The sequence below is a fragment of the Podarcis gaigeae genome (genome assembly GCF_964106915.1).
Source record: "Podarcis gaigeae genome assembly, chromosome: 4".
Classification (NCBI taxonomy): domain Eukaryota; kingdom Metazoa; phylum Chordata; class Lepidosauria; order Squamata; family Lacertidae; genus Podarcis; species Podarcis gaigeae.
In genome coordinates this window covers 35,462,002-35,488,154 of record NC_139677.1, presented here as the reverse complement: position 1 = coordinate 35,488,154, position 26,153 = coordinate 35,462,002, and the positions used below count along the sequence as shown (strand labels likewise).

The 26,153-nt window shown below is 42.0% G+C and overlaps 1 protein-coding gene across 1 annotated transcript in view; it reads left to right on the top strand.

Moving 5' to 3' along the window:
- The window catches only part of HERC2 (HECT and RLD domain containing E3 ubiquitin protein ligase 2), a 96,369-nt gene extending 74,369 nt beyond the window's left edge, over window positions 1–22,000 (top strand). The window contains exons 75-93 of the mRNA XM_083734082.1: window positions 393–518; window positions 785–940; window positions 1,612–1,727; window positions 1,877–2,075; window positions 3,285–3,499; window positions 3,847–4,024; window positions 5,034–5,195; window positions 6,374–6,465; window positions 6,869–7,008; window positions 7,919–8,106; window positions 9,339–9,536; window positions 10,356–10,439; window positions 13,740–13,881; window positions 15,484–15,678; window positions 15,772–15,884; window positions 17,160–17,350; window positions 18,276–18,381; window positions 20,251–20,463; window positions 21,182–22,000. Of these exons, the coding sequence (XP_083590208.1) occupies window positions 393–518; window positions 785–940; window positions 1,612–1,727; window positions 1,877–2,075; window positions 3,285–3,499; window positions 3,847–4,024; window positions 5,034–5,195; window positions 6,374–6,465; window positions 6,869–7,008; window positions 7,919–8,106; window positions 9,339–9,536; window positions 10,356–10,439; window positions 13,740–13,881; window positions 15,484–15,678; window positions 15,772–15,884; window positions 17,160–17,350; window positions 18,276–18,381; window positions 20,251–20,463; window positions 21,182–21,454 (3,087 nt within the window). The 3' untranslated portion in view covers window positions 21,455–22,000. The remainder of the gene's footprint in view (window positions 1–392; window positions 519–784; window positions 941–1,611; window positions 1,728–1,876; window positions 2,076–3,284; window positions 3,500–3,846; window positions 4,025–5,033; window positions 5,196–6,373; window positions 6,466–6,868; window positions 7,009–7,918; window positions 8,107–9,338; window positions 9,537–10,355; window positions 10,440–13,739; window positions 13,882–15,483; window positions 15,679–15,771; window positions 15,885–17,159; window positions 17,351–18,275; window positions 18,382–20,250; window positions 20,464–21,181) is intronic.
- Window positions 22,001–26,153: the final 4,153 nt, after the last annotated feature.

Below are 26,153 nucleotides of genomic sequence, written 5' to 3'. Positions count from 1 at the left end.
CAGTCAGGAGAATTTCCTTCCTCTTCTCCAAATCACGATGAATTCTGTGATAGTAGCCACGTAACCGGGGGTGGCGGGGGGGGGGGGGCAAGAGAAATACTATTATTGATTTTTTTTTATATTACTGATATTTATAAGCTGCTCTGGGAGCCTTTTTTTTCTAGAGTGGCGTAAAAACACTTTAAACAGGAAACAAAACTGCATTAGAGTTGGTTAGGCAGTACCTGCAAATCTTTTATAGTTACACAGATGAGTTCATTCACGACCCCCACCCCAAATCTAGTGATGTTTGGCAGTATAGGTTTACAGCTTCTTCATTACAAAAGTGCAACCATTGTCAAGTGCCGCTTAGAAACTAATACTACTTTATTCTGCTTCTCCCCCCACCCTAGAGTTTCACAGGCAGTGCCTTAGCTGCTCTTGTTAAAGGCCTTCCTGAAGCATTGCAGCGGCAGTTTGATTACGAAGATCCCATTGTCAGAGGTGGCAAACAACTTCTCCACAGTCCTTTCTTTAAGGTAGGATGGCATGGGGTACAAACCGTAGAAGCCCAGAGTGGGGTCTCCTTATCATTACTTAAGGGGAAATTTGTCATTACAATCCTAACTGTGCTACGTGGATAAAGGGGGAGAGAGAGGGGGAGAGATGTTCCTACAAGAAAAGAAGAAAGCCATATCTTTTAAAGAGAACTTTAAAAATATTTTAACCTGAAGAACAGCCAGCATATTACTGCCTGGTCTTGCTGAAGCCTTGTGCTTTTGAACTATGTTTTTTTTATTTGTAGGTGCTTGTAGCTCTTGCTTGTGATCTGGAACTGGATACCCTTCCCTGCTGTGCAGAGACACACAAATGGGCTTGGTTTAGGAGATACTGCATGGCTTCGAGAGTTGCTGTAGCCCTTGATAAGAGGACACCATTGCCTCGCCTCTTCCTTGATGAGGTACTTGGAGAACTGGTTCAACTTCATGCTTAAGAGTGTGTGTGTAAAGGTAAAGGGACCCATGACCATTAGGTCCACTCGTGACCGACTCTGGGGTTGCGGCGCTCATCTCGCTTTATAGGCCGAGGGAGCCGGCGTACAGCTTCCGGGTCATGTGGCCAGCATGACTAATCTGCTTCTGGCGAACCAGAGCAGCACACAGAAATGCCGTTTACCTTCCCGCTGGAGTGGTACCTATTTATCTACTTGCACTTTGACATGCTTTCGAACTGCTAGGTTGGCAGGAGCAGGGACCGAGCAACGGGAGCTCACCCCGTCGCGGGGATTCAAACCGCCGACCTTCTGATCAGCAAGTCCTAGGCTCTGTGGTTTAACCCACAGCGCCATCCGCATCCCTAAGAGTGTGTGTGTATATACACACACACATAAAAAAATGTATTATCATGGACAATGGTGCAAGCATGCAGACATTTACGTACGTATGCCAAATAAGACCACCAGGATATATAGTTTGAGAACTTCCAATATATGGCCTAGTTAACAGCTCCATCACTCTTTCAGTGGAGATTCCAGTGCCTGATTGGCTGCTGTTACTGTCAAGGAAAATTCAAACCATGAAGAAAACTGCACTTTCTTTAACCAATCACTAAATTGTGCGGTTTATATCGCAGGTGGCCAAGAAAATTCGAGAACTAATGGCAGATAATGAAAATATGGATGTTCTGCACGAGAGCCATGATGTTTTTAAGCGAGAGCAAGATGAACAGCTTGTACAGTGGATGAACAGGTAACCTGAAAATGTTATAGTTTTTGGGTGGGGGGGTGAGGTGGGGTAGGGTGTTAAGGTGTTGGTACTGCATTTCTTCTTTGGAATGTCTGAAAAGTTTGAGGGAACACGGAATTTCAGCCCATTCACAGGACTTCCCTTCTCAACAGGCGACCGGATGATTGGACGCTTTCTGCTGGAGGCAGCGGAACTATTTATGGCTGGGGCCATAATCACAGAGGACAGCTTGGAGGCATAGAAGGTGCTAAAGTCAAAGTTCCTACTCCCTGTGAAGCCCTTGCCACGCTTCGGCCAGTGCAATTGATTGGCGGAGAGCAGACACTTTTTGCAGTGACTGCTGATGGAAAGGTAAGACGATGTTAATGTCAAGCTGAGCCGTTGACATTGAAATTGTTTGTGAAGCAGGAAGGGAACATGCTCAGTGAATGAAAAGAAATATTTGCAAACTTGTAAAGAAAAACGTTGGCTTATTTGGGCAAAATTTGTTATGTGAGATCAGAGCTACAAAGCCAGTGTGGATCACAGGAAACCCCTCTAGGTTCCAAGCTCTGCAGCAATATTGGCAATTAAGCATGAAGCACAAATCACCGCATAATTTGTTTAGAGCTTTCGTTGTATCATGAATATGGAGACTGTATATTGAAAACTCTAATCTGCTAGAACTATAGTCATAGTTTTTTTTGTTTTGTTTTGTTTAGACAGGCCACAAGCCACTAACTGGTTGTTGTGGCAGGATCTTATGAGGGTGGATGTAATGCATTTTATCTTCTTTTTACGTTTTTAAATGGTTTTAAGTGTTCAAATTCAGTGCTGTTTTAACAGGGTAACTTATTTGGTTTAAAAATATTTATATTGATTAGTGTGTTTTTAGTTGTACGTGCTTTAATTCACGTGAGCTGCCTTGAGTTCTGCGCTGGGAGAAAGGTGGGATATAAATGAACAAATGCACCATAAAAGCAGATTCATGAGAACTACAAAAAGAAGAAAGCTGGTTCATAGAACATAAGAACCAATTCTTATTGTTGCCTATGTAGTGTGATTGCACATTCTCTGTGATTTAATTCCCTTGCTGTATCAGTTAATATTTTTTAAAAAGCAATCAGGTGAATGGCAAAGTTATTTTCTTGAAACCCCCCCCTGTAGCAGTGTTGTGGGGAAGAACTAAATACTCCACCTATTCCTTATGGTTTCTGTCTGAAACTTGACCATGCAGAAGAGTTGAGTGTCCTCCACAGAGAACCTAAGAACCAGCCCAAAATATGTAGCCCAAAATATGTAGCGTAAGAAGGCTGGGAGCGTCTACACAACACATATAAATTTGCAAACAAATAGCTACAAAGCTCATCCTTTCCATTTGACTAACAATGCAGGTCTCCATAGAACTGTATTCATGCAAGTAGGGTTTCCTCAACTCCACCTTAAGCCTCTTGATCTCCTCTTGTGCATAGGTTGTGCTGATTTTGCTGCATAAATAACGGCACTCAAAGCATGAATAGCAGAAACAGAATGAATGATACAACAAACTCATATGATTGACAGATCCTTTCTTTTTTTTAGTTATATGCCACAGGATACGGGGCAGGTGGAAGGCTTGGAATTGGGGGGACAGAGTCTGTTTCTACTCCAACGTTACTGGAGTCCATTCAGCATGTGTTTATAAAGAAAGTTGCTGTGAATTCTGGAGGAAAGCACTGTCTGGCGCTGTCTTCTGAAGGAGAAGTCTATTCCTGGGGAGAGGCAGAGGATGGCAAGCTGGGTCATGGCAACCGAAGGTAAACACAGTAAATTTTTAACCGGATAATATATTATAAGTACATAGGAGGCATTGCAGAATCTTAAAACAGAGGAAAACGTGTGCCTCTGTCTGGAACTTTGGCTGAATGGACTCCTGCTCCACGCAGTCTCTCATGCCATTTCACAGGATGGAAATGGAATGAAACATTTGACCTCTGTGTTACGATCCTCTATTTGCAGACGAAACGCTTGTTTAGGGGGTGGTTTATGCTGTGAGATTTTCTCAAACTATGATTTAATGATTCCCATCGCCGTCAGTTACTTTGCTATATTTACACTATATAAATAAGCTGTGTACTCATTTTCATTTTGTTTTCTTTTTTAGTCCTTGCGATCGTCCTCGAGTCATTGAATCCCTGCGGGGCATAGAAGTTGTCGACATTGCAGCGGGCGGAGCGCACAGTGCATGCATTACTGCCGCAGGGGATCTTTACACATGGGGCAAGGGAAGATACGGACGACTTGGCCATGGGGATAGTGAGGATCAGCTGAAACCGAAATTGGTGAGATGGTGTCATATGCTTCAGTCATTTTTTAAAAAAATGGTTACAAAAGCCTCCTATTTATTACTTTATTACGGTGGATGATGAAGTTTTCAGATTGGGCTATTCCTCTTGCACAAGACTCAGGCAGGAGCAAAGAATTGTGGGAGATAGACTGCTTTTCCACAGTTTTTTCTTCCTGCCTGGACAGAGCAGTTTGACACTCCCGGCTCTCACTGTTTTACTGTTTTCTGATCAGTTAAGTCTTCTCCTTTTCTGATATTCATCTTTATTTATTTATTTCTCTGTTACTTTGCCTGTATTTTGGTTCCCTTCTGTGTCTTTCCTTACATTTGTCCACCGCTGAGGTAAAATTAAACAATAGCAACAAACCTTTCCTCCCTACTGTACGTCTTTCACTGTCCTGGGTTCATTGATTTCCTCTCGTTTCTTACTTATTTCAGTCCCATTACCATTTCTTTTATTTTGTCTTCGTTCCTTCTCCTCCTTTGCTGCCCATCGCCACTTTGGCAGTTAAACGGCCATTTACTTCAATGAAAAAGCCTGCTGGCTTTTGGGTGTGTGGGAACCACAGCCCTGTGCTCAGGAATAATTCATCATCTAGTCTCCCTTTGGCTGCATGCACCTTTCGCTGTTGGGAATATGCACACACGGCCAAGCTGAGCAGGATTTTAACTCCTGAACATAGTTGTCAACAAAAGTCATTAAAAACTTGCCTAAACAGGGCTGCCTTCAGATGTCTTATGAATGTCAGGTAGTTGTTTATCTCTTTGACATCTGATGGGAGGGTGTTCCACAGGGCGGGTGCCACTACCAAGAAGGCCCTCTGCCTGGTTCCCTGTAACTTGGCTTCTCGCAGTGAGGGAACCGCCAGAAGGCCCTTGGGGCTGGCCTACATAATGATGAGGGGACCTACATAAGTTAGTGTCCATTTTGTTTTATTTTTTGCTGCCTAAAGCTCAGGTTATTGAGATTTCTTTACTAAAAAAACTTCTTGCCTGTCTTTTAGGTGGAAGCACTCCAGGGCTACCGTGTGATTGACATAGCCTGTGGCAGTGGAGATGCACAGACACTCTGCTTGACGGATGATGATACTGTTTGGTCATGGGGAGATGGAGACTATGGGAAGCTTGGGAGAGGGGGCAGTGATGGCTGCAAAGTACCGATGAAGGTATTTTGAGTTTCAAACTTCTGAAATAAGAGAGACAGAACTCGACAACCTGTAAATAGAACAGATTTTATTTTATGTTTAGCATAAACTAGCTGAGTTATGGAATTATAATGAATGCTATAACTTTTATATGTGCTGTTGAGTTAAAAGTATTCCATGAAAATATTTTAATTTTTTTGTGATGCTTTGCTGACATTTCTAAATTTCCTATTGGTGTTTGGGTATGAAATGCCATGCCCTTGATAAAATGGACCATAACTTTTGCACCATGGTTAAGAATCACTCTGCTATATATTACTTTTTAGGTTAGAATGATCTGTTAGCTGTTACAAATCAAAAGTTATGCAAGTGTCTTAACAGCATGAATTTTGACATACTGACATCCAGTGGGGATTTATTGTTCCACCAGCATAGTTACCAAGATATTTCCTTCCATTTCTTAAACAATACACATAAGAGGAAGTCTTAAGAGAGGTGCAATGTCATTTCCATCACAAAAAACATCTGTACACCAATCTGTTACCATTTCAACAAATTCTAAGACTTTGACAGATTGATTCTCAAAATGTGATTTATAAGAGCATGCAGAAGTCTCTTGAGCGTTTCATCCTCCTTTTTTTGTTATTACAATATTTTGTCCCTTTGGGCCTGTACATCCCTCTCCAAAAAGTTTAAATCAAAATTTCAAAATCCACCATAGCGTCCAGTTAAAGTAGTCAGAAAATTTTCCTCGTTTTTGGTATATTTTGCTTGTTATATTCCCACTACTTCAGTAAAGTCAAGCGTATCCTCTCTTTCCAAATCTCTAATGCACTTCTTGTCAAGTTTCTATGTGAGATTTTACCATATGCTATTGCCAACCTGCTTGGAGATCACTTTGGGAGAACAACATTGGCAGTTGTCTTCAGATGTTGATTTCATTTCCTTAGTTTATTTTTTCTGTGGGTGATTGAATAGTACCTCTTTAAAACAAGCCCTCAGGAGAAAATAGTTAGAGCGGTGAGAATCAGATCATTTTAAATTATTTCTCTTAAGTTACTATAATAGAAACTTATTTTAGTCAACATTAAAATCATTATCTGACTAAGAATGCCAGTTTATTTTTAAGCTGTGTCTATATGCTGTGGGCTATGAAGTTGTCCTATCCTTTGAGTTATGTTCAAACATTTCTTCCCTAGATCGATTCTCTCACAGGAGTTGGAGTAGTCAAAGTAGAATGTGGCTCACAGTTTTCTGTAGCCCTTACTAAGTCTGGAGCAGTCTATACCTGGTAAGTGAGCCAGTGATTGTGGATGAATTCATATGAGAAATGTAAAAACAGTTCTTTGTGGTTCTTGGGTTTTTTTCTGCAAAAGCGCCATCAGGTTATACTAGTTTTGATTTCGCTTTAATTTTAAAAAATGCTATTTTGGAAAAAAAGTTAAAGAACAAGTGGTACTTTATCTTAAATTTGTTCCCAACAGATATTGCATTGCAAAGCCACATTTATTTAATACGAAAACTAAGAGGCTTTTGTGAACAACCTATCTAGCATTTTGCTGGTTAATTCTAGGAGAGGAAGCTTTAAGATCTGAGTGTCCTAATTCACCCAAGTCAGGCTAGTCTAACTAAGAATTGTCAATTGATTGAAGAGAAAACAAATGCACTGATTGAAACTTGTGTTGCGATTACAGGGGCAAAGGAGATTACCATCGACTAGGGCATGGATCAGATGATCATGTCCGGAGACCTCGACAGGTCCAGGGGTTGCAAGGAAAGAAAGTCATTGCTATTGCAACTGGCTCTTTACACTGTGTCTGTTGCACTGAAGATGGTATGTAAAAAACCAAACAACCCCATGACTTCTTTTATTTTGAATGTGGAAGGGAGAAAGGAAAAGATGTTCTAATTACGAATAATGAAGCATCTTTGTTTCAAATAAATAATTGTGATATAAGAGAACAGTGTACTCTGATCAACAATTGCTACGAGATAAAATGTTGAGGAAGGAAGCCTTCAAGTCTTGCTTTGTAGGCTTCCCAGCAACATGCCAGATTTGACTGAGATATTCCTTGCTCTGATCCAGTAGGTTCCCTAAGCTCTCAAGGGGGGGGGGGGGACCAAAGCAGACATTACATGGCAAGTTTTGTATCACTATCTTAATGGGTTGAGGTTGGCTTTTTAAATTAAGAGCAGCATTAGGAGGCAGCGACAGGAAAGAGGAGGACGGCTATTTAACAAGCGTACATGGGATGCTGTTTTATACTAATCCAGACCAAACGTCCATGTAGCTCAGTATTGCCCACACGAAGTGCTCTAGGACATGGCAAAGAGAGACGTACACCTATTCCAAATGTGGTTCAGTTCAGTAATGCATCCTATGGCCTTATCATCAAAATTTGGACCCACACTCACCTGCTGATGGTAGCGCCTCCTGGAGGCTCTTGCATGGAGTTTTGAGTTAAGGGCAAAAGCCTAAGTTACACCAGCTTCCTGTAGTTAGCATTGCTCTGCAAATCCTTTCTCTGCATTCAACGATTTATTTCAGTTTGTTTTCCACATAGGAATATATTATCACTAAGTAGCTCCGAATTACCTTTTAAAAGATTGTGCTTTTTAAAATAATAATAATAAAACGTTTAGATGTTGATATTGGCATGTTGAACTGATCTACGTTGCCTATTCTTGTGACTTTTTATACTGGTCATGATTTGGTGGCGAAATAACAATTTTGATTATCTTAGGTGAAGTATATACTTGGGGAGATAACGATGAAGGGCAGCTTGGAGATGGAACAACTAATGCTATCCAAAGGCCACGCCTGGTTGCAGCACTTCAGGGCAAAAAAATCAATAGAGTGGCCTGTGGCTCAGCACACACCTTAGCCTGGTCCACCAGCAAGCCTGCTAATGCAGGCAAGCTCCCTACCCAGGTAAAATTATGCTTTTTAAACCACATGTCTAAGCCAGGTGTGGGGACCCTTTGACTATCCATTTGTTGCTGCACTGCAATTCCCATCAGTCCCAGTAAGCATGGCCCAATGGCCAGGGATGGAGTGGGTTCAACAACATCTGGACGACCCCACATCTGGCTCAAACTCTTGGGAAACTGTATAAACTGTTAGCACTCTATGGCTCTGTGTTAATAATTATTGGTTACCCCCCCCCCACCCCCACTTACCCATTGGTAACATCTTCTTAGCGGCTGCCTACCATGATGGTTAAGGCTATCCTGAGTATTTTCCTGTTTCAGCTTTTTTGGTCAAAAGTAGATTTTCTTTTTAAGTGGTTGAAAAGCCTAGGAGTGAGGCGGCACCATGTTGCTAAGTCGGTATGAGATGTGGTTTTGTTACACCACTGAGGACAAAGCCATTTGAAAATGAGAGCAGTGCACCGTTGTTCCCAGTCAGAAGGCACATGTCTAACAGGATACAATTGCAGTGCTTCAATAGTCAATCATATCTGGCTTTGTGGTGACTTCACTGAGGGGCAAGCGATGCTGAGGGTAAACAAACTAGTTAAGAATTTTGGAGACATTGGTGAAAAACCACTGAAAGGCTGTGCATGGGTTGGGGATTTTTTTACATTGCAATAATAGGTACAGTGAATAGCTTGGGCTCTGCTGTGTCTTTCCTGAGGCCCCTCTTGTGAGTTTTATACCTGTTCACACTGTAAAGCCATGGAAACTTCCTGAAAACTTGCATAAATCAAATGTGAGCTTTTGTCAATCCAAACTGCTTCGCAATGACTAATATGATGGGAGGAGCAATATCCGTGCCCTTGGATAGCAAGAAATTAGAAAGGTGCCAGAAGGATGCTTAAATTTTACTACAAGAGCCATTAATATATCAATGAAATATGGGATAGATATTGTGAGGGAGAGCAGAAGGATTATTTTTTGGTTTTTTAAAACATGCTGTGTATTATGCAGTGTAGTCGTAATTTCGCCAACCTTGATAGGATACCTTTTCTGGCCCCAAACAATATTCAAAAATTCCTTCTTGGCTATGCCGTGTATAAACCTTTGGAGATAACAAATCTCAAGCAAAGGCAATATCTGGGTATTCAGTGGATAGGCTAGCTAAATGGACTGCGCCTGATACTATCTCATTTAGTGTATGACTTATTCAGTGCTCATTAAACCCTAACAACATGCTTGTTCCAGGTTCCTATGGAGTACAACCATCTACAGGAAATTCCTATAATTGCTTTAAGAAACAGATTGCTGCTCCTTCACCACATCTCTGAACTCTTTTGTCCTTGCATCCCCATGTTTGATCTCGAGGGACGCCTTGATGAAACCGGCCAGGGTCCTTCCGTGGGCTTTGATACGTTACGTGGAATTTTGATCTCTCAAGGAAAGGTATCTATCCCAACGTCAGCTTCTCCACTAAAAATGACCTTCTAAGAAGAATATGTCACAGTAATGACATGCAAATGGTGCCCTAAGTTCTCTTCAGGTCTTCTGTACAGACCCAATTATCTTCTGTATGAACTTCACGGGTGCAGACGCAGGGAATCTTAATGACAAAGTTTTTCCCTGTTTCGTTTTTGTCCATATCTGCTTAACAGCATTTCACATTTTTACCAGAAAACAGACTGCATCTTTTCCTCCTGAGCGAGTCAGACGCTAAGGGGAAATTTACATCTTCAAAATGTGATTGCCATTGCTTTGCTTACTTACTTATGGTACATGAAATCAAAATTTCAGTTGAGGTATCTTGTGGGTGTTCGTGTCCGGAGTCCTGAGACGGGGTGCCTGTAAGGATTCTGAGAAATGAAGTGTTGTTCACATGCTGCTCCTTTTTGTTTTGTTTTCCACTTTCACATGTTGGCTGTTTGGAGATGGAACCCTTGTCGCTGTATCTTTTGTCACTGAGTTCCTATCTGCTTGTTCCTTGTTTTTTTCCTGACACATGGGGACAGGGACATCGGGACAGTCATTTGTGGCTGCACAATTGGGATGAGGGCAGTTGTATGGAGCTTCCAATTGAACAATGGGAGTTCCTTTTTATTTTAAAAAATACGTTGCTACCTCTTTTGCCGACGTAATGTTTATGCTGCTTGAAAATGGCTGTGGACCGATCCCAAGGAGGTTTCAGTAGCAATGCCAACCCCACCTGGCAAACATAACTCAAGAATAGGATTGCATTCTCAACACCTTATTTTCTCCTTTTTCTAGGAGGCGGCTTTCAGAAAGGTTGTGCAAGCAACTATGGTGAGAGATCGCCAACATGGGCCTGTGGTAGAACTCAACAGAATTCAGGTCAGAATGCTGTGCTCTCTGAGTGCCTTGAATATGAATCTGTTGTTGCGCGAAAACTTTGCAGGGCTTTGTGCTCAGGCAATAGGCATGGTAGTAGTTATCATAACTGGTTAGAAAAAAGACGGCCCAAGAAGTTATTAGCATTACAAGTGCTCAGTTTGGGGCGGGGGTGAGCACTTTTAATCCTAATAATTTTGTGTGCTGCTCTTTTCTAACAAATTATGATGACAGCAGCCACGTTATGGTCCTTTGGAAAAGCTCCAAGGTGTATACTAAAAAATGTTTTGGAGGCAATAAGACACCTACGCAGATGCGATTCCAGCTCCATTTATGTGTGATAAAGGACTGAAATTGTGGCTACCTGATGCCCCATAAACAGGGTTTTATGTACATATACGGCCTGAACTTAATTCATTTTGTTAAAATATTCTCATCTGCTGTTCATTGTACAACAGGCCCAGAGCAGGGTACACAAAGCATTATGAAATAAAGAACCTATAGTAAAATCCCAACAAATATATTCCCAGTCTTAACCAGCTGGTAAATGGCTGGGCCAACAAAGGCTTCGTCAGCTGGTGAAACTGAGAAAAGTGAAGCCCATCTTTATCAGTGATGCACCTCAATGGTTGTGAATGGCAAAGATTGTGCAGCTCAGGCTTTCTAAAGTTAGGTTGTGTGCCTGGGTATCTCCTCAAAAGTGATGTTCAACAGACATGCGGCACCAAGCAAGCTTTGGCAGGTGAATTCAGACCTGATCTTTCACCAAATATGATTTCAGTGTTTGTGAGATGGAACCTTTTCTTCCAAGCCTAATTATGACCTCCTCTTTCAAAATCTGCCCCCTGCATGGCAATTAGGCTTTTAAGAAAAGCTTCCTTAGTGCCAATAGGAATTTTTTCAATGACTAATGGTTGTATAGGTGTGTGTGTGTGTGTGTGTGTGTGTGTGTGTGTGTTAGTTACAGCTGGGGAAGGTTATCCTTCTACATGCCCCCCAAATCCCTCCCCAATGCAGCAATTAGGTTTGTCTGGAGGAAACCTATGTGCTCCCCACACCCCCAAAGCTTAATTATTATACAAGGAGAGGTGAATGTCAGGAACAGTGATAGAGAATGGAATGGATGGATGGGGATGTGAGAGAGGGGTGGGATGGCTGTGTCCCCTACCACCATTGGCATGCTGCCCCCACAACAGATTTCTTCTGAGGGAATGCAGCCATTTTTTTGTAGGGGTGGGGTTGGGGAAGGGTCCCAACCCTGACTTATAAAGTACTTAACGCTTTGAGTTAACATGCTGAAGAGACTGCTTCTTAACCAATATCCAGTGAATGGCTTGGATCTTAAAATATAAGTGAACAAGGGCAAGTCGATGTAAGAAAAGCTTGCCATTCCTTCCTCTCCCATGCAGCCATTTTGCTCCCTGAGTTAACTTCTAGAGGTGCGGGGGATGAGGGGTATCCTGGAAAATATGCAGTTGGGTAGACAATAATAATCATTATTTTATTCTTCATACCCCGCCCATCTGGCTGGGTTTCTCCAGCCACTCTGGCGGCGGCTTACAGAATATGTTCACAACACGTGATGAGGTGGATCAAGAGGGTGTTGCCCCAAAATCTCATGGGGTTCCTCCCAATTTTGAATGGTTCCTCCCTCTGTCAGCAACCTCTAAAATCTCAAAGCAGGGAGAAGCAAATGGACAAACTTTTCTTCCATGAATTTTCTACTGTTCGTGGAATATTCTTTACTTATTTGTGAAGTTCATTTGTCGTGTTGGTTTTTATAGTGTGCTTGTTCTTGGTTTTGTTTTAAAAAAGGAAAGCTAACCTGAAAAGAACCAGGGAGGCCCATCAAACGGCCACTCCTGTACTGTGCATCTCTGTGTGTAGCTTTTTTTTTGTTAAAGCCCTGGAGTCGGATATGATATAAAAAGTGTGCTTTCTCTCATCTTTGTACCTTTTATTCCCACATGATCTTTGGCTGCCTTTGCTTACATAGCTCGGGAGAACTTCAAATTGCCTTGAGTACTCTTAAGGCCCAGGAAACAAACATTTGGGCATCACATGGGGTCACATTGAGGAGGATGTGGGTTAGGAGAAGAACTTCCAGTGACGCGGGAAAGCTGAATGCCAAGCCTCAGGCCAAATGTGCCTTTTCAAAAGAAATTTCTTCAAAGGCTGAATATGAAGTATTGTTTTACTACACTGACTAAAACATAGAAAGGAAGCTTGGCTTGCTTTTGTGATAATGTGGAGCATATTGCCAGGTCTACCTGAATGACAGAGTGGTTAGTCTGCTTGCCTGCCTGCCTTTGTGGCATAGGGAGGGGTGGGAGGACTGAATTAATGGCAGGGGTATGGTGGGAAATGCTCTAAATTTCGCATATGCTGTGAAGCGTAGAGGAATATTTTAACACCAACACTGCATTGGGATTTGGTCTGTCGTAAAGTTTAAACATTGCAATAGCCTTACTGTGGTTTTCAAAGAGAGGTCTAAGATATGAGATGGAAAAACCATAGGAAAACGTGAATGTTCTAAGGAACTGCAGAACACTAAAGATCTCTACCTCTGTCTGTATCCCTCTACGGTCGTACCTTGGTTTTCAAACAGCTTAGTTCTTGAACGTTTTGACTCCTTAACACCGCAAACCTGGAAGTGACTGTTGTGGTTTGCGAACTATTTTAGGAAGCCGAATGTCCAATGGGGCTTCCACGGCTTCCGATAGGCTGCAGGAGCTTCCTGCAGCCAATCAGAAGCCATGCTTTGGTTTCCGAACATTTTGGAAGTCGAACGGACTTCTGGAACGGATTCCGTTCGACTTCCAAGATACGACTGTATAAGTATTGTTGACTCTATCCAGAAGTGATACTCCTGAATCTCAGGCAGAGTGTTCAATCTGTCTCTGGAGTCATCTTTCTTAACTGGAAATGCTGAATCTGGGGCCCAAACAACTGCGGAGCATTTATTACGGAAAACCAATTCAGGGGAAGTTGCAGGATTAAAAAGCAACTCTTGTGCTCTCTTAAAAGAAGTTCTAGGGGTCGTCACTCCATCATTTCACTACCTCTTTTGGGTCACAATTTCCTCTATGTAGGTGCTGAGCTCTTTGTTAATTTTTTTCTTCATAACATGTATGCCTTCAAAAATTCCTTCTGAAATAAAGTCACTCCCTTGAGATGCACACGCACCCACAGAGATTCCACATTACTACAAGTATCCCAGTACTGTTCATTAAGCATCAAGTGTTTGGTCTGTGAAATTTGAATTGTGTGATTAAGGTGTGCTTTCTTTCCTTTTACTATCAGGTAAAGCGTTCCAGAAGTAAAGGAGGATTGGCTGGCCCAGATGGCACAAAATCTGTTTTTGGACAGATGTGTGCTAAAATGAGCTCCTTCAGCCCAGACAGTCTTCTCCTACCTCATCGTGTTTGGAAAGTCAAATTTGTGGGTAAGTATTCCCCCCCCAAAAAATATGTCTTAACTTGTCCAGCATTTTTCCCCCTTTCTATAGTGTGTTTTGCAATAGAAGAGAAAAGTAGAAATGTAAAAAATGCATGAACAAGCCCTGGCAATTGTACTAAAATTTTGTAAACTAGTTATCAATCAAAATGCTTCCATACTTGTCATATTCAAATGGAAAGCCATGCCAGCTAAACAATAGTTGTATAAATCAAACTTGTAGCACAAATGTGCAGTGCTGTATGAACTGTATTTCACTTTGTACTAATGGTGGGGAAAAATGAATTTCAGATTAAATGAATTTCAGATTAATTTAGGGCTGAACTTGGATTCTTATAGCCATGATGAAATCAATTATGCATATTGTAAAGTTTTCCTTTGGTATTTTATTTAATATGTTGATCTGGTTCATGCAATGCAGAAAGCTGCATGAAAGTGCAAACTCCTGGAGAGGAGCTTGCAGCAGCTTTGCTCCCAATCCCCCTAACCTGCCCTTCTTTCTGCAACCCTATGTTTAGCTAAGCCAAGGATTGGTTTAGCATGTTGTCCCAACCATCGTGGATAAGCCTTTTCCTCATTAACTGTGGGCTATACCTAAGGGACCTATCGGGACCCAGGTGGCGCTGTGGGTTAAAGCCTCAGCGCCTAGGACTTGCCGATCGAAAGGTCGGCGGTTCGAATCCCTGCAGCGGGGTGCGCTCCCGCTGCTCGGTCCCAGCGCCTGCCAACCTAGCAGTTCGAAAGCACCTCCGGGTGCAAGTAGATAAATAGGGACCGCTTACCAGCGGGAAGGTAAACGGCGTTTCCGTGTGCAGCTCTGGCTCTGGCCAGAGCAGCGATGTCACGCTGGCCACGTGACCCGGAAGTGTCTCCGGACAGCGCTGGCCCCGGGCCTCTTAAGTGAGATGGGCGCACAACCCCAGAGTCTAGCAAGACTGGCCCGTACGGGCAGGGGTACCTTTACCTTTACCTATACCTAAGGCTTGTTCACAATTACAGCTTGTTGTTGTTGTTTTGTTTTATGGGAAGCTATTTGCTAATTAAATAAATAATAACCCCTATTTGGGGACTTCCCTGGCTTTTCTGGCCCACGTAGGACCAGTCTGGATAGTTGGCCTTGGGGAAGATTTGACGTTTTCTCCACCCGCAAGCAGTTTTTGATCTGGGCTTCCACTGAAATGAGGCTGCATTTTAAGTAGTATTTTAATCTTGTTTTTAAGTTGTATTTTAACCAATTGTTTTTATACCTGATGTTAGCTGCCCTAAGTCTGGCCTTGGCCGGGGAGGGCGGGGTATAAATAAAATTAATTAAATAAATAAAATAACAAAAAACAAATACGTCTGCGACATATGTGTCCTGGTAGGACTAATGCATTCCTATGGCCAATAAATTCTTTGAAATATGTGACCAGTTCTGTCCCTGGAGATTGGAAGCGAGGCCACAACAACACATTTGGGAATTATTCATTTGCACTGCATGTAATCCCCACCTGCAACCTGACATAGCTGTAAGTGGCTCTCAGATTAATTTTTCCTTAACACTGAAGTTTATGCCATTTCCTCCCTCTTTTTTTTTTTTTTTTTGCCTTAGGTGAATCTGTAGATGATTGCGGTGGAGGCTACAGCGAATCAATAGCAGAAATGTGCGAGGAACTTCAGAACGGGCTGACGCCACTTCTGATTGTGACTCCCAACGGACGCGATGAATCGGGAGCAAACAGAGATTGCTTTCTCTTAAACCCTGCAGCAAAGTCTTTGTTGCACATGAACATGTTTCGTTTCCTGGGTAATTGCCACATCGACATTGCAGCATCTTTAAAGTCTGTGCAAAGCTTTCGTTGAATAACACGTACAAACTTCTCTTTGTTTTTTAAAAAAGGGGTTTTGCTGGGGATTGCCATTCGGACCGGGAGTCCCCTGAGCCTCAACCTTGCAGAACCTGTGTGGAAACAGTTGGCAGGAATGAACTTAACCATCGCTGATCTTAGTGAGGCAAGCATAAGCTTATGTTCATCCGTGTAAATATTAGTGAAATGTAAGACCTTTGCTTGGTCTGGTTATTGCTACAGCTAGGGGAGCATGTTTATTGCCAGAAGCCTACTCTGTATTTGAATGGGTAAGATCCTGCTTTCCAGATGTGATAAGAGATGGGGTAGGAAAAGAGGGAGGGAGTGACGGGTGAGTGAATGTGAGCCAGTGGTACACCCCACCTTAAATCACGTTGACAAGTTAATGTCTGACTAGTGTGTAATTGCAGTTAACATTTGTGGATCTTGGTTACCCTTAGTCTGTAACCTAATACAGCTGAGTAGGGTGTGTGTGTGGGTGGGTGTGTAAGAATAAATTTCTGCTCTGCCACAGGTCAGCCCTCAGTTAAACTGAATTTAACTGAATCCAGACTTGAATGTTTCTGCTGGTGGTTCTGCCACTGGTGGCTTTCTGGGTAGAGAAGGTGGTAGCTGCACACCAACTTTTATAACACAAAATGGCTGCCATGGAAAATGTAGGGTTGCACAAAATTGGACAGAACCACCCCAACAACTTTATGCTTACCGTGGGAAGTCAGTTATGCCCTGTTGTTCTGATTATGGAGATATCTCTCTCTCTCTCACACACACACCCCCTTGCTGCTGCTGCTGCCATCTTAACAACAACGGGAAGCATTCCTTAGTAACGGGAAATATATACAAGGTGTCCATGCCACTCCCATTTTACAGATGTTGCTTAAAAAGGACCCGCACATCTTGTCCCATAGCTTTCTTTCTAGGAGGACTAAAGTCTCTCTTTTTTTTTTTTGAAGAAAATAAAATTCAGAATCTGGGGTGCCCTTCCAGGGGCAGTATGTGGTGCTTGGCAACCCTTGCTGAACACACATCCACTGTGTCTTCTGGATGTCATTTCTTAGAAAATAAGTTCCTTACGAAATAATTTCTTTTTGGAGATTTTTTGTTTTGCTCATCTCTATGTGTATTTTCATTCTCCTATTATACTTAACAATTGCTGGAGCCCAGAATAGCTCTCCTATAATCTTCTGTACTTCAGTGACTGTCTGTGTGCCAACACTTCCCGCGTAGGAATCTTCAGGTGACTCGCAAAAACAGGGCTTTATAACATCTCTGGCTGGTTTTTAGAAATAATTTTCCACTATCTTCTGCGATTCTGCAAGCGTGCAAGCTTGCTTACAGAACCATGAAGAGCCCATGTTGGATTTAGAAGTATTTTGTGGGCAAGGCTTTACGTGGGTTTGGTTTTTTTTTCGTTTGAAAGGTGGATAAGGATTTCATTCCTGGGCTTATGTACATCCGAGACAATGAAGCTACTTCTGAAGAATTTGAAGCCATGAGCCTGCCTTTCACAGTGCCAAATGCGAGCGGTCAAGACATTCAGCTTAGTTCCAAATACGCCCATATTACCCTGGATAATCGTGCGGAGTATGTGAGGCTGGCGATAAACTATAGGTTTGTGGAACACTACTATTCTCCTGCTTTCCTCCCGCGATCATTTGCATTTCCCCTAGAGCCCTGATCATGGGTTATCATGGGGGAAGTCTGTAGCTCAGTGGCAAAGCCCTGTGTCTCGCATGCGAAGAGACAGAGATTCAGTCCCTGCCATCTCCGTGTGGCGCTGAGACACTCCTGCCTGGAATCATGGAGAACTGCTGTCAATCAGTGTAAATAACGCTCACCTAGGTGGACCATTGATCTGACCCAGAGTTTCTCAAACTTGGGTCTCCAGCTACAGTTCCCAACATCCCTGACCACTGGTCCTGCTAGCTAGGGATGTTGGGAGTTATAGTCCCAAAACAGCTGGAGACCGAAGTTTGGGAAACCCTGACCTGACCTGATATATAAGGCACCTTCCTATGTTCCTAAAAGCTCTCGGGATCATAGACCAGTTTATTATGAGTACTTGCTCCAGAATTCTTTTAAGCCTCTTTTCATTCCTCCTATAAGTTAATGGGACCCCTGACCATTAGGTCCAGTTGTGATCGACTCTGGGGTTGCAGCGCTCATCTCGCTTTACTGGCTGAGGGAGCCAGCGTACAGCTTCCGGGTCATGTGGCCAACATGACTAAGCCGCTTCTGGCAAACCAGAGCAGTGCACGGAAACGCTGTTTACCTTCACGCCAGAGCGGTACCTATTTATCTACTTGCACTTTGAAGTGCTTTCGAATTGCTAGGTTGGCAGGAGCAGGGACTGTGCAACGGGAGCTCACCCCGTCGTGGGGATTCGAACCGCCAACCTTCTGATCAGCAAGTCCTAGGCTCTGTGGTTTAACCCACTGCGCCACCCCCGTCCCTATATTCCTCCTATAGATTCATATAATTAACAAGCATATCTATGACTATCCCTTTCACTCATAAAATGTGTGTATTTTGGCAGACTTCATGAATTTGATGAGCAAGTCGCGGCAGTTCGGGAAGGGATGGCCCGTGTTGTTCCTGTTCCTCTTCTTTCCCTTTTCACAGGATATGAACTGGAAACAATGGTATGTATGTGCAGCCATCACTACTTTGGGGCAGCTTAGTAAAAAAGCGAAAGGCAAAAGCCCAGGCCAAATATTAGTACAGGTGACTCCCTGTTTACATGGGGTTTACATTCCGGCCTCCGTACAAAAGTGAAATCTGTGTAAATGGGGAGCACCTTCTGTACCTCTCACGTAGAGTTCTTCCTCAGAGCCCAAACGGGACATCGTCTTTGGGCTCTGAGGAAGGTCTCCTCATGGACTGGAGGGGTAGCAGAGCTTTGTTGAGGCTCTTCAAGTCTCCCCTCCTCACTTCCAGCCATCTGGTATGGCAAATGACTTGATCGCACGTAAAGTGGGGGCTGGGCTGCCTATATGTGCGGAGGCGGTTTTAGGGCTGCATGACTAGTTCAGCCGCAGGGGCGGCACAACAGCGCTGGCGGAGCAGAGCATGAGAGACGGGGGGGGGGGTAGAATTTAACGGTGCACAGGGTGCCAATGAAATTTGAGAACCCAAAGTATGTGAATCGGGACATCTCCTTGAACTTGTTATGTAGCAAAAGAGTTGCAGTAGGTTATGCCTTGTTATTGGCCAAAGGTTAAGATTACTCTGACTTACACAATTGCCCCATCGGCATGTGCTACAAGGGTTGCTTTGTGCACTTTTTTTTTTTTTAAAAAGCATGGATTAAACTTTGGGCCAAGTCATTGGCTTGCAGTCTTAGCAGCTGCTATATAATGGAGAGTGGGGGGGGGGGGGGAGAATTGGCACAAGTCATCTGTTACTTCTGTCGGGAACAGTGAATTCCTTTTTGCTCCTTTCGGTTTGTAGGCCATCCTCAAAGGTGGGGTATGCTTATGGCTGTAAAGCCAGGCTCTCCTGTGCAGTGCTAGTATGGCTACTGTGTAATACAACTTTGCATGTTTAAAAATGGCAACAACAGATAGCTCTAAATATGCTCTAGCTTGCACATACTGACAGGTGAGGTGGGGAACTAAAACTAAGGACCTGGTAGGACTAATGACAGCAAACCACTCCACGTTTTTCAATTCCTGGGCTCTAAAAATGGAATATGACATTCCAGCTTCAGGAAAAAATGCAAAATGTGAAGAGTAAAATTGAGTTCGGCTAGATGCTACTTTGAACTCTGATCCCACATATTTTCACATGCAGTATTAAGAATATGCATTCTCTGTTCAGTGGTCCTAAAAATCCATGTTTACCTTTAACATTACAGGATTTCAGGAAATAGTGGGGCACTTTTTAAAAATAGAAGACTCTCTTGTTTTTGCTATATTTTGAGCGATTACAAATTAAGAAACTTTTTTTAAAAAAAATCACAAATACAGACAACCCCCAATTCACACAGGGGTGTCAGTGAAATCGTGTACATTTGAGCCACCATTGGAAAAGCCTGCAAACACCTTGTTCTGTCCCTGCTCCATTCCACCCCTTTTTGTGATGTTTCCTGGACGCTTGTGGGTTCAGTGTGATGTGTGTTTGCGCACATGTGTAAATGTGCGTACACAATTTGAATGCTTAGACACATAAAAAAATACAATATAAATGCATTGGTTATTTAATGCATTCGTTGGAAAAGAATTCTTCCTCTACCAAGGGTTTGTAGACACGGCTCCAAAGTTTGGGGACTGGCGGAATTTCATATACACAACATTATCACTCATACTCACCTGATCTTAATGCATCACTGCAGACTAATCATTGTTATCGGTTGCTAAAAGCTCTCCATTTCTAATGTGCTGTAAAACACGGTTGTGCTGATGCATAATAGTAAGTAGTAATGTTCTCACTGGGAAAAACCCAACATGAGCACACACTCATTTATGATAGATTCCCTTGGCATTATTCTGTTCTGTGCTTTCCCCCCGCAGGTCTGTGGAAGTCCAGATATCCCTCTTCATCTTCTGAAATCTGTGGCCACATATAAAGGGATCGAGCCCACCGCTTCTCTTATACAGTGGTTCTGGGAGGTGATGGAGTCCTTTTCCAACACAGAACGCTCTCTCTTTCTGCGCTTTGTGTGGGGCAGGACCAGGCTACCTCGAACAATTGCAGATTTCAGAGGCAGGGACTTTGTCATCCAGGTACGACATGGAGAGTTCCAGATGGATTGTGGACTGCAATGAGCGCTAATGAAATTCAAGCCTTTATTTATTTTTTTGATTACCATTGCTCCTTTTTCTCTTGGATTCTGCATGTACTGTATGAAATCCTTGTGTGTGCGTCGTGCTCTACAAGAAAAGAGCAGGCAACTCTTAACCTCCAGAATTGCCTGGAAAATTCGTGCTTTTAGAGATTTTCTTGCTACAGTTGCAGTTTGCCCTTTCCTCTATAACTGCTGTTTAAATTTAGCCTGAAAGCACTAGCTTGCTCCAAACTTACTGTACAATGCATTGTTTGTGATTACAGCATTAACAGACATTTCTTGATCTTATGATTTTTCTACTGAATAGGTGACTTGTGTTTCCACTGGCAACAGTTGCCTACTTTGAGGTGAACTTAAAAAGTTAAATATTTTTCGTGAAGGATTATTATTTTTTCATATTAATGGCTTAAGTCAGCCAATGACAAGGAGAGAGAGAGAGGGGGGGGAAAGGATGGCAAGATAGCGTAGGCAGAAAAAGTTCAGTTTTTAAAACAATGTTTAAGAAGGTGTGTGATGCACATAATAAGGAAGTGGAAATACAAATTGTAAGGGGGTTGCTTTTTTTGGCGAGGAGGGAGTGTGTTCATATGATTTGCTGCTGTTTGTGTAGCTGATTCAGCAAAACTGACATTTCCGTTTCTCTTTTGACCTGACAGGTTCTCGATAAATACAATCCTCCAGACCACTTCCTCCCAGAGTCTTATACGTGCTTCTTTCTGCTGAAGCTGCCTAGGTATTCTTGCAAACAGGTGCTGGAAGAGAAACTGAAATACGCCATCCATTTCTGTAAATCTATAGACACTGACGACTATGCCCGGATAGCGCTGACGGGAGAGCCGACCGCTGACGATAGTAGCGATGACTCGGACAACGAGGATGCAGACTCTTTTGCTTCGGATTCCACACAGGACTACCTGACAGGCCACTGAGCAGGGGGAGTGCTCCTTGCCAGAGCTTGATGTTACGAGCACTGAGGCCAAAGCGCCACAACACGTAGCATTGAGCGGTGGGCCATCGTAGTGAAGAGAGCAGAGAGGCATATAATAACCACAGAACTACTAATTATTAACTGAACACCAGGGAGCTTGCGTTACTCATTGTAGGAATGATGGCTGATAAATGAAGTAACTTCCTTTTAGAGTAAATGGGTGCCGTGAACGGGCACTGAACTGTCTATTTTGATAGCTGAAGGGTCCCCTTCTCTCCCCCCCCCCTTTATGCTGCACTGCAGGTAGAACTTTGTGTTTACTGATGTGTTGTAAATGTTTATAAAATATTACTAGAGTAGAATTCCAAAAAATTGAAAAAATTTAAATTGTGGGTGCAATAGGTTTTTTTTTCTTCCAAATTAAGTGTTGTGTTCTCTGCATCTTCTTGATTGTATATTGGAACTACTGTGCAATGACTGAATAGTATTATAAATATTTCAATTAACTTTACTAGTTGTTTTGTTTATTAAAAGAAACTTTTTGGAACACTCCGTTATCAGTATTCCTTACGTTCACAAACTCAATGCCTCATTAACCTCACTCCACTTTTCAGTGTCTATATTTTAGCTTCTAAATATATACATAAATATATATATAATGTATCTTGGACTGATAACTTTCTGTGCACTCCAGAATTCTTAACATGGGAAATTTACTGTACATAATTGTGCAATGTATATGCAAAAATTATAATTTCCCGCTGAATAAAACATCTGTCACAAACAGTTTAGTAGGGCTTTTTAATGTGAGAAACCTTCCACGGGATTTTGAGGTACCTAAAGATGGCTTCTAAAGAATCACTAGGTGCCTGCATAAGACAAGTCAGATTGCTCAGCTAAAACTTAAAAGAATGGGACAAATCCAAGCTTATTCTTGAGGTTAGCTCCCAGACTAAAAGGTTGTGGTAGGCTTAGCTGTGAACTGGTGAGCTCCCACTCCCCAATTGCTTTTACTGCTTCTAAAACAGAGTTTTTAAGGGAGCACTGTTTGGGGAAAATTGCTATTAAAATTTCTTATCCCTACGGCTACTACTTTGTACTTCCCAGATAGTACAAGTGTCTGTATTAATCTTTCACCAAGGTTTATTCAGCTAAATTTGAGGCGATTGTGCTCCTAAGCTATGATTTTGCGTGTTTCTTTTTAAGTCTTGCACATCAGTCACATGGCAATATCAAATCTTTTACTTACTCCATGCTTTAAGTTTTTCTTTTTGTTTTTTTAAGGAACTGTAATTTGGCCATTATCAGTGATTTACCTAGAGCTGTCAAATGGACACTTAGCTGGTATATAAATCACACTGTTCTGGCTTCATCATCTCAATTGTTTCTGAACCCGTGCTTTCACTAACAGTTTCTCTTAATTTTCTGTAGTTAAGGCACAGGAATATTGGACTGCTGTTCTGATGAACTAAACAATTTTTCTTTTTAGACTCTTTGGATAAACAAGCTGTGATTGTTGATCAGGAGTCTGATCTCTATAGTAGAATGTATTCTATTGTACTCTATAGTATTATGGGAATGGTGGGTTTGCGGAATGTAGGCTACTGTGTTTTCATACTCATAGTAGACCCACTGAATAAAAGGGCATGATTTATTAAAGCCCATTCATTTGAATGGTCCTACGCTGAGTATAACTTAGTTGGATACAACCCATGGTAGTCTTGCATATTTTTTTCAAATTGTCTCTGAAAGTGTTGACAAAAGGGTATTATTTATAAAATTTATTATATCTTGTCCTTCTAGGGGAACCCCAGGTGGCAAACACACATGTAATAAAAACATAATCAAAACTTTAAAAACATTTAAAACCACCTGAAAACAATGAAATGCAGTAAGACATTTAGTTAAAGCGAATTCTTGTGAATGCACCCTAAAATGTGTTGCAATTGTAGCATGTGCTAAAGATAAAAGAATTTTTTAAAAAACTGGCTCCCACGGCTTCAAAAAATTATATACACACAAAGCAGTGCATCTGCCATCTGTCAAAGTCGTGATTTGTAATTTTTTTTTAATATCAAAGACAGCCTCAAAGAAATATGCTGTCAGGTCAGTTAGAACTCAGCATTGTTGGAAAATAAAAAGGATCCCTTGATTATTTGAAAAGTGGAACAGTGTTTTAATCTTGGTGAGAGTTCTTCTTTTTTATTGTTAAAATTTGCCTTATCTGAAAACAAACAGCCTTATCGTAGTCCAGAAGGCTAATCCTTAATTAGGGTTCATTGACAAAGTTCTGCTTTAATAATTCTTGCCTTGTTCATTTCTGGTACATTGCAATGAGCTCCTTAAGAGCTCCTTTAAAGCTTACTAATCAGTGCCTATCATTTGACTTGTCACTGTGTTGGATTATTTTGCAAGAAGGGATGCCGTTATTTTGAGGCAAAACTGGAAGCCATGCAGTAAGATTTTCCGATAATCTTAGATTATCACATACGATACTTCTCTCTCTCTCTCTCTCTCTCTCTCTCTCTCTCTCTCTCTCTCTCTCTCTCTCTCTCATACACACACACACACACACACACACACACACACATTTTGATATTGGGCCAAGCAATGTGAGGCCCCTGCATTCACTATTAGGGCAAATTCCTCTGGCTTTTCAAATGCATTAACTTAAAACAAAAAAACAAAACAATGCCTGTTCAGTTCCCGCCTTGCAAATGAAACTTCCAGGCCTTAAATTGTGGAAGACTTAGTTGAAAGTTCAAAGTGGCACAGAAGGGAAAGAGATGACCATTATGGTAGCATCTGGATCTGCTGGAGACATTGCTATTGGAAGAAGTGTTTCTAATATCAGTCATACCACTTCCTGGCGGTTTAGTCCAAAGGCGATGTGCTTTGAAGAGTGTCTGGCTGGGAAGCTCATAAACTGGGCATTGTGGGCAAAGCTACCCTGTGTGTCTGCAGCGTCTGGTAATGGAAATGTAATCCCAATGAAAGCAGGAGACAACTTTTAGATAGCATGACTAATAACTTATTTGTAGGCCTACTTTTCATTATTTGTCTTATTTCTTCTTTAAAACTATTTAAGTGAGTAAACATCACTTAAGCAGGGCTGGGGAGCCTGTGGCTCTAGATGCTGGACTCACAAGTCCCATCAGGCCCAGATAGCATGTTCAATGGTTGGGGATGATTGGAGTTGTAATCTAGCAACCACCTCTTCCCAAACCTCATTTCAGAGTGATCATAGAATTATACGAATTCCGTGAACTCAATGTGTGTTTTAATGTGCTTCCTTTATCTTGTCTTGAATTTCCTGTCCCTTCATGAGGAGAACTTTGAATGCTGTATTATTATTATTAATAATAATTATTACTACAGTGGTACCTCGGGTTACAGACACTTCAGGTTACATACGCTTCAGGTTACAGACTCTGCTAACCCAGAAATAGTGCTTCAGGTTAAGAACTTTGCTTCAGGATGAGAACAGAAATTGTGCTCCCGTGGTGCAGCGGCAGAGGGAGGCCCCATTAACCAAAGTGGTACCTCAGGTTAAGAACAGTTTCAGGTTACGAACGGACCACCAGAACGAATTAAGTTCTTAACCCGAGGTACCGCTGTATTATTATTGCAAGATAATCTTTATTAGTTTTGCAAATTTCATACTACACATACATATATTATATTACACGTTACATTTATACTTGCTCCTAGGAGCTGACTTCCATCCTTCCATCTTCTGACTTCTTTATATCGCCTCTGATGCTGTATTATTACTGTGATTATTACTGTTTTTGTATATGGCATATTGATCCGTGAAAGGAGGTAGCTTTTAATATTGCTATTTACTTATTTATTGCATTTTTATGCCAGCTTTTTCTCCAAAGAGCTCAAGGCGGCATACATGGTTCTTCGCCTCCTCATTGAATTCCCCAAATAATGCTGTGAAGTAGGTTACTGGCCCAAAGTCACCCAGTGAGCTTCAAGGCTGAGTGGGGATTTGAGCCCTAGTCTTCCAGGTCCTAGTCTGACACTTTTAACCACTACACAACACTGGTGGTTAATGGAGTTCAGTTAGACAGAGAACTGAAACATTGTTGTAATGTTTGAACAAGGCGAATGCATCCCATCTGCATGCAGAGTTCAGGTAGGTGTTTTTTCACCTCAGAGTTTCTGGTGACCTACTAGTGGACTAGAGGAGGGACTTTGCAAGTTGGAAGAGACAGGCCTTGGCTTTAGTTGTAGGCTATAGCTGAAGTGTGAAATGTTGCAGGCAGAAAATACTAGTAAGGGTAGTGAGAGACCAAGCTCTGGATATTTTTTATACCTGATCTGACTACACCTGTTCCTGAAGATACCTAAGCACACACATTCATAGGCAGCTCTCATAAAGTCTATCCATAACTAACTGGAGTAAGTTATAAGCTAAGCCCTATTCCTTCTATATTTGAAAATACTGATGTGTAGGAAGATGTATCACCTTGCTATCCAAATTTTGTTATATGTCCAAATAATTCCATTTTGTATGAGATTTTCTTTAAGATTGGCAGACGCAATGTGGGCCCATGGTTTCCCCAAGGTCACTCCCATGGGAAACTTTCAGGGCTTAGCAGCTGCATTATTCACTTTCTGCCGCTTTGGTCTTATTTCTAGTCCGTTGACTGTAATAAATTGACAACGACGACTTCCTGCATATAAAGAAG